The sequence below is a fragment of the Saccopteryx leptura genome, chromosome 6, assembly GCF_036850995.1.
Source record: "Saccopteryx leptura isolate mSacLep1 chromosome 6, mSacLep1_pri_phased_curated, whole genome shotgun sequence".
In the NCBI taxonomy this organism is placed as follows: Eukaryota; Metazoa; Chordata; class Mammalia; order Chiroptera; family Emballonuridae; genus Saccopteryx; species Saccopteryx leptura.
The window spans coordinates 55,406,728-55,418,998 of record NC_089508.1 but is presented as its reverse complement, the minus strand read 5'-3'; the positions used below and the strand labels follow the sequence as shown (position 1 = coordinate 55,418,998).

General features: G+C 38.7%; 1 protein-coding gene across 9 annotated transcripts in view; it reads right to left on the bottom strand.

Annotated features, from left to right (window-relative positions):
* Positions 1-12,271, bottom strand: part of HERC1 (HECT and RLD domain containing E3 ubiquitin protein ligase family member 1) — a 235,796-nt gene that overhangs the window by 152,385 nt on the left and 71,140 nt on the right. For all 9 annotated transcript variants that reach the window (XM_066341955.1, XM_066341963.1, XM_066341959.1 and 6 more), the window contains exons 9-13: positions 7,999-8,143; positions 7,725-7,896; positions 5,401-5,535; positions 4,965-5,130; positions 47-172 (exon numbers count right to left, since the gene is read on the bottom strand). In XM_066341955.1, the coding sequence (XP_066198052.1) occupies positions 47-172; positions 4,965-5,130; positions 5,401-5,535; positions 7,725-7,896; positions 7,999-8,143 (744 nt within the window). The remainder of the gene's footprint in view (positions 1-46; positions 173-4,964; positions 5,131-5,400; positions 5,536-7,724; positions 7,897-7,998; positions 8,144-12,271) is intronic.

Sequence of the window (12,271 nt, the reverse complement as noted above, 5' to 3'; positions counted from 1 at the left end):
CTTTTGTGGTATTACTGGTTTACTTAGATACCATGCAAAGGCTCACCTGTCCTTTAGATAAACTTTCCCATCTATCAGGTCCTTGGGGTAAAAGAGAATGAAGCAATTCCATACGCTCTCGTAATGGAGGTAACAGCATGGTTGCTCCCACTGACAGCGTTTCAATTACCACCTAATACCAAAAAGAAAAGGGAGTTTATTGGCCTGGTTCTTATCTTTTTAATAAATAAAAAGATAAATTAACTATTAACTATAATAAGTATTGATTATTAGGACCACGGAAGTCTAAGTAAGGGTGATGTATGAAAAGAGAAAGCTCGCAGTCCTTCTATACATGTCTTTAAGAAGACAGGAAGACATATTTTGGATCTGCCACTAAGTAGATAATCATCACTCCACAAATATTCAGTGTTGATTCTACAGCATTGGGCCTGGTAAGGATCTCTGCAAGGTGCTGTGGATGCAGAAATGAACAAGACAGACAAAAGCCCTGCTTTCATGAGCATACAGTCTCATGGGAAAAGAGAGACCCTGAACAAGTAATTCTAAGTGTGAAAGTAGTCACACAGGAAAAGTAAATGGAAGCGTACACATGAATGAGCATACACACAAAAAGGCAATTAACGTGGTCTATGAGCTCACAGAAGGTCTCCCTAAGGATTAGGCACTTCAGTTAAGGATTTAAAAATGAGCAGGACTTAACCAAATAGAGGTCCAGGTAGCAGGACAGCATAAAGAATAGCTACATTATCTATGACCTATAAATTCTCTGGTCATAGCTTCTTTACCAGTAAACTGAGGATACTGAACTAGAAAAAAAAGAAACACTCAAAAATTAACCCTTTGAGTAGTGAGTTGGGTTTTTCTTTCATGCTTGCTGACATGCGAGAGTATTTTTTTCAAAAAAATTAGTTCCAGTTACAGTTTTATTAACTGAAAATCATGTTTGTTTGATAGCCTTATGAAAACAAGAACACACATTGTCTTTTTTTAATGTTGCCTTACACATTTTTAAAATAAAAATTTTTGTATGATTACACTCTGGATGGTCAGGAGGCATGAGGACGTACATGAACATTCGTACTACTGAAAGGGTTAAGAGTTCCTTTTTTATAAATTAAAAAATATGACAGAAGAAATAAAAAAATCAACAGAAGGGTTAGAATATAAAATTAAATTTCTCATAGAGGAGGAAAGTGGAAAACAGGGAAGAAAACAAGAAAATGAAGAGTTCTGGTCTAAGAGGCCTAGTATCCCAAGATCATTTCTGAAAACTGAAGGCTATAGGTTTCCGAATTAAAAGCTGTCCACCCAAGTACACACCACAATGAATAAAATCAGACCCACATAGGTTCATACTATTTTCAAATGTGCAGACACAAAAGATAAGTTCTGGAGAGAAAAGCAGATTTCTACACAAAGGACCAAATATTTGAATGGTATTGATTTTATGAGTAACAACATTGAAAGCTAGAAGGGAATGACTTCACAATTCTTATGAGAAATGATTTTCAATTTAGAATTCTATGCCTCAGCTATTCATGAAGATATTTAATTTGCAAACTGCTTAAGTGGAAGTATATTCTCAAAGAATATATTTTCTACCTACCCTCTCTCAGAAATTACTTATGGATGTAGAAATTCAGCAGACACCACCTTCACCAAGCAATCAAGGTCAAAATCTCTAGTAGTAAGAACACATTGGTATCATAAACCCCATGGCACAGTGTACTGTGGGCACACCATTTCTGTGGTAGTCTTGCCAAAACTGCGTAACCTCAGTTCAATCATGAAAAAATAACAGACATACTCAATTTAAAAAGTGATCAGAATTCATGAAGTGTCCAGATCATGAAAGACAAGGAAAGAACGAGGAACTGTTACAGAGTGCAGGAAACTAAGGAGAAATAACAATTAAATGCAATATGAGATCCTGAATAGGATCCTGCAAAAGAACAAGAACATGAACAGAAAACTGATCAAAAATTTCTAATAAGGTTTTCAGTTTAATTAACAGTATAAAGCCAATGTTAATTGCTTAGTTTTGATAACTGTACTGTGATTATGTAAGACAGATAATGAGAACTCTATTATTTTATGCAACTTTTCCTTAAGTCCAAAGTTGGTTCAAAATAAAGTACTAAAAAGAAAGAAATGAAACACATTAACAGTGATCGCTGCAAACAGATGAATTACTAGAAGTTCCAGGGATAAGGAAAGAGAAACAAAAATAGTCCTCAAGAGAAAAGGCCTTATACACATGCTGAGAGAATTCATCTAATATCTCTTAAGAACTCTCCTAAGACATAGTAGCTACAAAGGAGACTCAAGGAATAAACAAACAATTCTAAAGATAATTTTTAAAGTTCACTTTCATTACTTCATTCTAGTACTTTTCAATCTTTTAAAAAATATTTCACTACCTCACTGCTAATAAATATTAAATCCTCAAAGTTCCCACTTATCACCAGGTTAATATTAATATTCCTTCTACCTGCATCCTAGGGACATGTCCCCGGTAGCAGAAAAATCACCATAACTTTTAATATTTTAAAATTGACATGTAAGTCATATTGTAAAATTCATCTTTTGGAAGTATAAAATTCAGTAGTTTTTAGTATATTCAAAGTTGTGGAACCATCACCACTGTCTAATTTTAGAACACTTTTGATGACCCCAAAAAAGAAACTCTGTGCCCATTAGTAGTCACTCCCTATCTCTCCAACCCCTGACAACCAATGAACTTATTTTCAGTCTCTATAAATTTGCCTATTCTGAACATTTCATATATATGAAATCATACACTATGTGGCCTTTTGTGTCTGGCTTCTTTCACTTAGCATAGTGTTTACTAGGTTCAATCAAGTTGTAGCATTCCTTTTTTTATAAGGCTGAATAATACTACACTGTATAAACATATTGCATTTTGTTCATCACCATTTGACAGACATTTGTTTATTTCTACTTTTTGGCTATTATAAATAATATTGTTATAAACATTCATGTACACATTTTTGCACGGGCATGTTATTTCAATTCCCTTGAATGTAGATCTAGGTGTGGAATTACTGCATTATATAGTAAATTAACTCTATGTTTAACTATTAAAAAATTACCTGTTTTTCCAAAGCAGCTGTATCATTTTACATTCCCACCAGCAATGTATAAAGGTTCAAATTTCTCTACATTTTTACCAACTGTTGTCATTGTTAGTCTTTTTGATTATAGTTATCAAGTGTGTAAGAAGCAGTACCTCATGTGGGGGTTTTTCTGTTTTTGTCTTTTATAGATTTTATTTATTCATTTTTAGAGAGAGAGAGAGAAAGAGAGAGAGAAGGAAGCATCAACTTCCATATGTGCCTTGACCAGGCAAGCCTAGGGTTTTGAACTGGCACCCTCAGCATTCCAGGTCGACGCTTGATCCACTGCACCATCACAGGTCAGGCCCTCATGTGATTTTGATTTGCATTTCCCTAATGACTTATGATATAGAACATTTTTTCATTTGTTTATTAGCCACATGTAAATCTCCTCTAGAGACATGTCTACTCAGATTCTTCAGTTTTTAATTGGGTTGTCTTTTTTTTGTTGAGTTATAAGAATCCTTTATATATATTCTGGAAACTAGAAGCTTATCAGACATATGATTTATAAATATTTCTTCCATTCTGTAAATTGTATTTTGATTTTCTTGACAATGTCCTTTGAAGCATACATATTTTTAATTCTGATGATATCTAATTTACTTTTTTTTTCCTTTGGCTGCTTGTGCTTTGATAGTCATAGCTAAGAAATCATTGTCTAATCAAAGGTCATAAAAATGATGGATGAGAGGGTGAGAAAAATGTCGTATATATATATTTGTGTGTGTGTGTATGTGTGTGTATTTTTCTGAAGCTGGAAATGGGGAGGCAGTCAGAGAGACTTCCACATGTGCTCGACCGGGATCCACCCGGTATGCCCACCAGGGGGCGATGCTCTGCCCATCTGGAGCATCGCTCTGTTGCGACCAGAGCCATTCTAGCGCCTGAGGCAGAGGCCATGGAGCCATCCTCAGTGCCCGGGCCATCTTTGCTCCAATGGAGCCTCGGCTGCAGGAGGGGAAGAGAGAGACAGAGAGGAAGGAGAGGGGGTGGGGTGGAGAAGCAGATGGGCGCTTCTCCTGTGTGCCCTGGCCGGGAATTGAACCCGGGACTCCTGCACGCCAGGCCGATGCTCTACCACTGAGCCAACCGGCCAGGGCCTCATATACATTTAACAGAAGATTATCCAGCCTTAAAATGGAAGGAAATACTGCCATATGCTACAACATGGATGAACCTTGAGAACATTATGCTAAGTGAAACAAGCTAGTCATGAAAAGACAAATGGTACGTGATTTCACTTTTATGAAACAGTCAAGATTATAGGGACAAAAGTAGAATGGTGGTTGTCAGGAGCTTGAGGGAGGGGAGAATGGGGAATTATTAAACATGAATATAGCATTTCAATTTTATAAAATTAAAAGAATTATGGAGAAGGATGGTGGTAATGGTTGTACAACATTACGAATGCATTTAATGTCACTGAACTGTATACTTAAAATATTTAAGATGATAAATTTTATTATATGTATTTTATCATAATAAAAAATAAAACTAGGCCCTTGTCCTCATAAATTCATCTTCTCATGGAAAAGACAGGCCTGTTTACAAATGGACAACTTCAATACAATGTGACACAACAAGAACATGTACAAGAGAAACCTAACCTGGCAGGAGAGCAGGGAATGAAAGATTTCTCAGAGATTACATCTGACCTTTATTTTAAAGGGTGAGTTAACCAAAATAAACTGTTTTCACTAAAAAAAAAAAAAGGACCATGAGAAAGAACATCCAATTGCATTTTTCTAAGATGTACTTATGAACTACAACCTCAGAGAAAGAAGTGCCTTGAGGTATGGATTCATGAGTTCTATATCTTACCTCTTGGATTTCATCTGGGACAGTTGAGTCCATCAGTCTGAAGAGCAAATTTCGAAGTGGACCTGCCTGTCTCCCAAGAATGCTGGTAGCCACCCCTCCCGCAAGGGCAAGAGCAAGGTGATTTGAAAGCAGCTTCAGGCACAGCTTGAGGAAATTATGGTGTTCCCTGAAACCAAATAAACTGCTGTGAATTTTTAGAACATAAAAAACAATGTGCTTTCCAGTTTTTCTCTTTAAAAATTTTATCAAATTATGATAAACAGTAATTCTTAAAATGTGACTCATGAAATTATGGATAACTTCAGAAAGGTTATTATCAACACACACCTAAGTTTAGCTTTTTTTTAGGGGAAATCAAAAAAGAATAATAAGTCAAAACTCAAAGTGAGTAATTAATAGACAAGCACACTCACAAATATACATATATACAACATACCTCGATGAAGGAAAAGGGAGTGGGGGAATCTCACTGTTTATTTTATCACAGTATCTCTCAAGAAAAGAACGCAGGTGGGAGAAGGTGCTCTCTTCAAGATCTACACAATAAGGTCGGTGCCATGCAACAACTTGTCTAGAAAAAGCATAAGAAAAATCATGGAACAGCCTTAACATACAATTCTCACACATGAGCTAACAAAAACTAAACCATTAAGAAAGCTGAAACCTGACCTGTGGTGGCGCAGTGGATAAAGCGTCGACCTGGAAATGCTGAGGTCGCTGGTTCAAAACCCTGGGCTTGCCTGGTCAAGGCACATATGGGAGTTGATGCTTCCAGCTCCTCCCCCACTTCTCTCTCTCTATCTCTCCTCTCTCTCTCTCTCTCTCTAAAATGAATTTTAAAAAAAATACCCTCTTCTTTAAAAAAAAAAAAAAAGAAATGAAAGCTGAAAGATTTCAACAAGATACACAGAAGGCCTTCTTCTGTGTAATACTGAAGGTAATAAAACCCTTCATTTTATCAACTGAGAAAAACCAAGAATTTGCCCTCCTCTCCCTAGAGTTCTTCAGAAAGAAAACATGTAACTACCACCTGTTTTAGAAGCTTTGGATATTCACTCACCTGAAAGCAAAGGGCTGAGACACATGATGTACTACAGCCCTTCTGATTCTAAGGGTCTATAAAATGTATATTTCATTTAAGAAAAGTAGCCTGACTCTATACAGTGATATACTGACATTTAAAAATAAAAACGAGGCCCTGGCCGGCTGGCTCGGTGGTAGAGCGTCAGCCTGGCGTGCAGAAGTCCCGGGTTCGATTCCCGGCCAGGGCACACAGGAGAAGCGCCCATCTGCTTCTCCACCCCTCCCCCTCTCCTTCCTCTCTGTCTCTCTCTTCCCCTCCCACAGCCGAGGCTCCATTGGAGCAAAGATGGCCCGGGTGCTGGGGATGGCTCCTTGGCCTCTGTCCCAGGCACTAGAGTGGCTCTGGTCGCAACAGAGCGACGCCCCAGAGGGGCAGAGCATCGCCCCCTGGTGGGCAGAGCTTCGCCCCCTGGTGGGTGTGCCGGGTGGATCCCGGTCGGGCACATGCGGGAGTCTGTCTCTCCCAGTTTCCAGCTTCAGAAAAATACAAAAAATAAATAAATAAATAAAAACGAACTGAAAACACTTGTGAAAAATTTCAAGTATACAATGTAGGAAGTTTCAGAGTGAATACTAATAAATTATTTATATTCTATTTGTTATATTTTGGCTTTTGTATTGGAAAGCAATTATCTATAAACATTTTTAAGTGGTCAGAATGTCATAAGCCCCATCTGAATCAAAAGTCTAGAATGCAAATACAGTTGACCATTGAACAATGCAGAGTCACAGGTTCTGACCCCCTACCCCTGGCACAGTCAAAAATCTAAAAACTTAACCATAATCATCCCTCAGTATCTACAGGGGATTGGTTCTAGGGTATCCCCTTCTCATAGATACCAAAATTCATGGGTGCCCATGTCCCTCATATAAAATGGTGAAGAAAAATGCATACAGTTAGCTCTCCAATTTTCATAGATTCCCAGCCACAGACTGAAAATATATACTGTTTTCTATCCACAGTTGGCTGAATCCACAGGTGCAAAACCTACAAATACGGAGGGCCAACTATATTTTTATTAGAAAAAATCTGCATATGTATAAGTGGACCAGCACAGTTCAAACTGATGTTGTTCAAGGGTCAACTGTATTATACATCCTAGTTGTAAATTAGCCCACATGCATCTGAAAATATCTGAAATAACACCTAAATTCCTTAAAATTCAATCTCCTAATATTGGCTAAAAATCACCTACCTGATTATCTAAACAAATATGGTTATCACTTTAGCAAAAAGCTAAATTTCTGCAAAAGGTAACTTCCTTTATTTAAAAGTCTGGCAAATGCTTTCTTCCAAAAAACAACCAGTACAGTGCACAGAGGCCAATCTACTTTTTAAATCAATAAAGCCTAGCTCTTATTTTGATTATTTTAACTTCCTCTTGATACACAGACATTTAATTTTTAAAATTCATATCTGGACACAGAAAGGGAACTCAAAATGTTTAGGAGACAAATCAAGAAAATATCTTAGGTACAGGGGATAACTTTATGCTTACAAAACTTCCTAGCCTCAACATTCAAACTGAAAGAAATCTAGATGTCAAGTCTATGATAGTTAAAAGAAATTACTAAAAATGTTCAGAAGGGCATTTTATGAACAAAGTACAGTTATTTGTTTTTACCCGTGTTTCTACTGTTATTAAAACAAGAATTTTTAAGTGGGGACACTCTTACCTGTCTCTAGGAAGAGCAGTCCATGCTAGACTATGTGATGTTCCAGCAGAGATCTGCTGAATAGCTATGCCATCTAAGCCACTCACTTTCTTTGGTTTAGTAATAGGACCTGTGGAATTTCCTTGGCCACACTGCCCCATTGAGTTATTGCCCCAGGCATAAACTTCGTTATCTGAAGACAAAACACAAAGACCAAAACAAAAGCCCAATGTAAATATAATATATTTGTGGAAGGTGATAGTTAATACTAGTTCTTAAAATCAAATGACTTTACCATGAGAAAGAGCCAAACAATGACTGTCTCCAATAGAAATATCAACTATTCTGGTGGCAGCCAGTTCTTCAATCAGCTTGGGTCTCAAAGCAGTAGCTTCTGAAGAACCACAGCCTAGGCAAGCTCCACAGCCCCAAGCATACACCTGAAACAAACAGAAACACACTGCACATAATATCCTGAGATAGTGGGAATAAATATCATAAACAACAGTGTGGTTTAATCTATTTTTTAAAAGATTTTATTTACTGATTTTAGAAAGAGGAGAGAAAGAAAAAGAGAGGGAGCAAGAAGCATCAATTTATAGTAGTTACTTCTCATATGTGTCTTGACCAGAGAAGCCAAGGGTTTTGAACTGGCAACCGCAGCATTCCAGGCTGACCCTTTATCCACTTTGCCATCACAGGCCATGCTTATTATAAATAATAACTTATTGTTATTAAAAACAGTATTGACCCCTGGCCAGTTGGCTCAGCGGTAGAGCGTCGGCCTAGCGTGCGGAGGACCCGGGTTCGATTCCCGGCCAGGGCACACAGAAGCATCCATTTGCTTCTCCACCCCTCCACCTCGCTTTCCTCTCTCTCTGTTCCCCTCCCGCAGCCAAGGCTCCATTGGAGCAAAGATGGCCCGGGCGCTGGGGATGGCTCTGTGGCCTCTGCCTCAGGCGCTAGAGTGGCTCTGGTCGCAACATGGCGACGCCCAGGATGGGCAGAGCATCGCCCCCTGGTGGGCAGAGCGTAGCCCCATGGTGGGCGGGCCGGGTGGATCCCAGTCGGGCGCATGCGGGAGTCTGTCTGATTGTCTCTCCCTGTTTCCAGCTTCAGAAAAATGAAAAAATAATTAAAAAAAAAAAAAAACCAGTATTGACTGTTTTGATTATTTTAAAGGTTTTCACAGTGATTTATTTTTCTGTTTTTAAAAGTTCATTGTACAGGCAGACAAATACCTGAGCTGAAAGAAAAATATTTGGTCATAGAAAAAAATGGAAGGATCTTCTGAGAGATTCTGCCAAAGTTATTAATTAGCTGGCATTATGTTGTATTTGCCTAATCTTGGGGCAAATAGAAATACTGTTGCTATCTTGAAACTTCTTGTTACATGTTTTTCCTCTGAAGTTCTCAACAAATAATTCTTGATTGATTAGACCAAGGTGTGAGCATATAAAATAAATTAGATAAATCATAAAACAGACACTTATGATTTAATTGAAAACTGCTTCACCTCATTGTTATAACAATTCTACTTTCGACTTACAATACAAAGAGGACCAGGTGAAGCAATAGTTAAGATAGTTCTCTTCAAACATCTTCATTTTTGACTAATTGATACTAAAACAACCATCAAGTGATTTAAGATGCTTGAGGGACAGACGAGGTGAAGGAAAGAATATAGGCCCCTGATGGTTGGCTCTGCAGTAGAGTGTCAGCCTGGCGTGTAGATGTTCGGGTTCGATTCCCGATCAAGGCACACAGGAGAAGCAACCATCTACGTCCTCACCCCTCCCCTCTCCTTCTTTTCCCCTCCCTCAGCCATGGCTCATTAGAGCAATTTGGCCCCAGGGACTGAAGATGGCACCACCACCTTGCCTCAGGTGCTAAAATAGCTCAGTTACCGAGCAACAGAGCAACGGCCCCAGATGGGCAGAGCACTGCCCCATATAGCAGTGGTCCCCAAACCCCGGGCCACGAACTGGTACCGGTCTGTGGGCTATTTGGTACCGGTCCACAGAGAAAGACTAAATAACTTACATTATTTCTGTTTTATTTATATTTATGTCTGAATGATGTTTTATTTTTGAAAAATGACCAGATTCCCTCTGTTACATCCATCTAAGACTCACTCTTGACGCTTGTCTCGGTCACGTGATACATTTATCCATCCCACCCTAAAGGCCGGTCCGTGAAAATATTTTCTGACATTAAACTGGTCCAGGGCCCAAAAAAGATTGGGGGCCACTGCCTTACAGGACTTGCCGAGTGGATTATGGTCAGGGCACATGTGGGAGTCTGTCTCCAGACTGCCTCCCTGCCTTTCACTTAATAATAATAATTTTTTTAAAAAAAGAAGAAAAGAATAAATGAATGCTATTTGGCAACCCAAAGCCAAGTAAGAAAATTGAATGACTTTTTCTCCCTTCAGTGGGTATTGGTAATAACATCATATAGACTCTTATACTCATGCCATCAAGTTTAGGGATTTTATTTCACCTTGCAATTATTTCAGGAAATGAGACAGGATAGTAAAAAGCTAGGAAAATTCCTTGGTAAGTAGAATGGGAAACTGACACAGCTGAATAAAATGGCCCAGCAATTTACAGCCAGATGCAGAGTGTCACCTCCTTAGAGATAACACCTAGGCATCAATTATGTTTTCACTAGACCCTGGTGGATGACTAAACAGAGGGACTAGCTATGGTGGCTGATGGCCAGCTGGCCAAACAAGGAAGACTCCCCCACACCGCATCCCCGGGGAGTACAACTGGAAAAGCTAATGAATATTCTATTAAAATCCTCCCCTAAACTCCCAGTCTTTAAAAACCCTCAAAGCAAAGGATCCAGCAAGCTCTCCCTCCTGGGAGCATGCCTGCACCTTTCCCTTCTCCTTTCCCTCTCTTGTTTCCCCCACAGCATGTATCTCCTAAACTCTAAGGGTCCTCAGGGGAGCAATGGGCTGCATCAGCTCATGAGGGATTGCTAATCCCCAAACCTATCTTCAAGGCCCCTCTTCTCTGACTTCCCAGAGAGCCAAAGCAACCCCACCTAGGCTCTCCTGTTCCTTCTTCTACCCTAAACCCTTCCTGTTACACTGTCCCCAGCTTTAATAAATGTACTCTTAAAATCACCTGGACTTGTGTTGTAAAATTTTTCCCGCACTAAGTCAAGAACCCTCATACTACAGGCTGGCCCTAGGCATGCCCAAAGGGCCAGATGCCCTGTACAGAAAGACTACCAGAAGTTAAATCTTTTCAACAAACAAGAGCAAATGCTTGTCCCAGTTGCCAGAGAACTTAAGACGAGTGTGAAATACCACATACACATAATTCCAGTACAAGAAAGGCACATGTTAGGAGGGGTTAGGAACTAAAAACAAGGTGAAAAAATATATAGTCAATGTCATTGAAAATCTCCTATATCACTGATCAAGTACAACCGAGTACTGTCACTCATGAAGACCCACATCGCTAAGTGTTATTATTGCAGTATTCCTTTGGTTGAACACTAGATGAAGAAATACTTGGCATGCATTTAAAAATCTTGTTGTATATTTAAAAAATAAATAAATACTTTTTTATAAACATGCCTGGGAGAGGGAAAAGATGGAGGAAGGGAAAGATATAGGGGTACTCCCAGAAGGGAGAGTGCCCATACTGTGTTTTTAAACATAAGAATCACATTTAATTTAGTGATGAGTTAGCACTGAGGAGGCCTGAGGAATTGAGATGAACCAAAGGAAAGGTAAAATTTGATTTTCCTTTCATGCTCAGCAAACAGTACAGTAAAATGGTAAAACAGAACTACCCTTACCATTTAACAGTGTTTCTCTCACACTTTATTTTTTCTCAGTATATAAATTTGACTTCACATAAACTTAGTGCAGTGGTCCCCAACCTCTGGGCCGCGAACTGGTATCAGTCCGTGGGCTATTTGGTACCGGTCCGCATAGAAAGACTAAATAACTTACATTATTTCCGTTTTATTTACATTTAAGTCTGAACGATGTTTTATTTTGAAAAAATGACCAGATTCCCTCTGTTACATCTGTCTAAGACTCACTCTTGATGCTTGTCTCTTAAGTTCGACAATTATATTTAAAAATACCAGTTTTTACGCCGGTCACATAATTTTATTTTGTGCATTATCCGTCCCACCCTAATGGCCAGTCCGTGAAAATATTTTCTTACATTAAACCAGTCCATGGCCCAAAAAGGTTCAGGACCACTGACTTAGTGTACTCATGACACAATTATTCCATATAGCAAATAACTTACATGTTTCTTTGGAACTTATATTATTAGCAACTAATTGTTGAACAGTACTTCATAATTTATAGAAACTTTCCATTCAAATAATTATCTTTTATGATCATTTGTAAGCAAAGCAGAAATTATTAACCATCTCTTACAAAAGAAGCTCATGGGAGGTCTGTGATTTGCCTGCAGCTATCCAACAAATAAGTGAACATCTTCTGACTTCAGTTCACAAAATTCACAGTGAGAAAGATGTAAAGGAGAAATTTTAAGTTTTAAGGCAGCAACCAGCATTGTAACAAATGA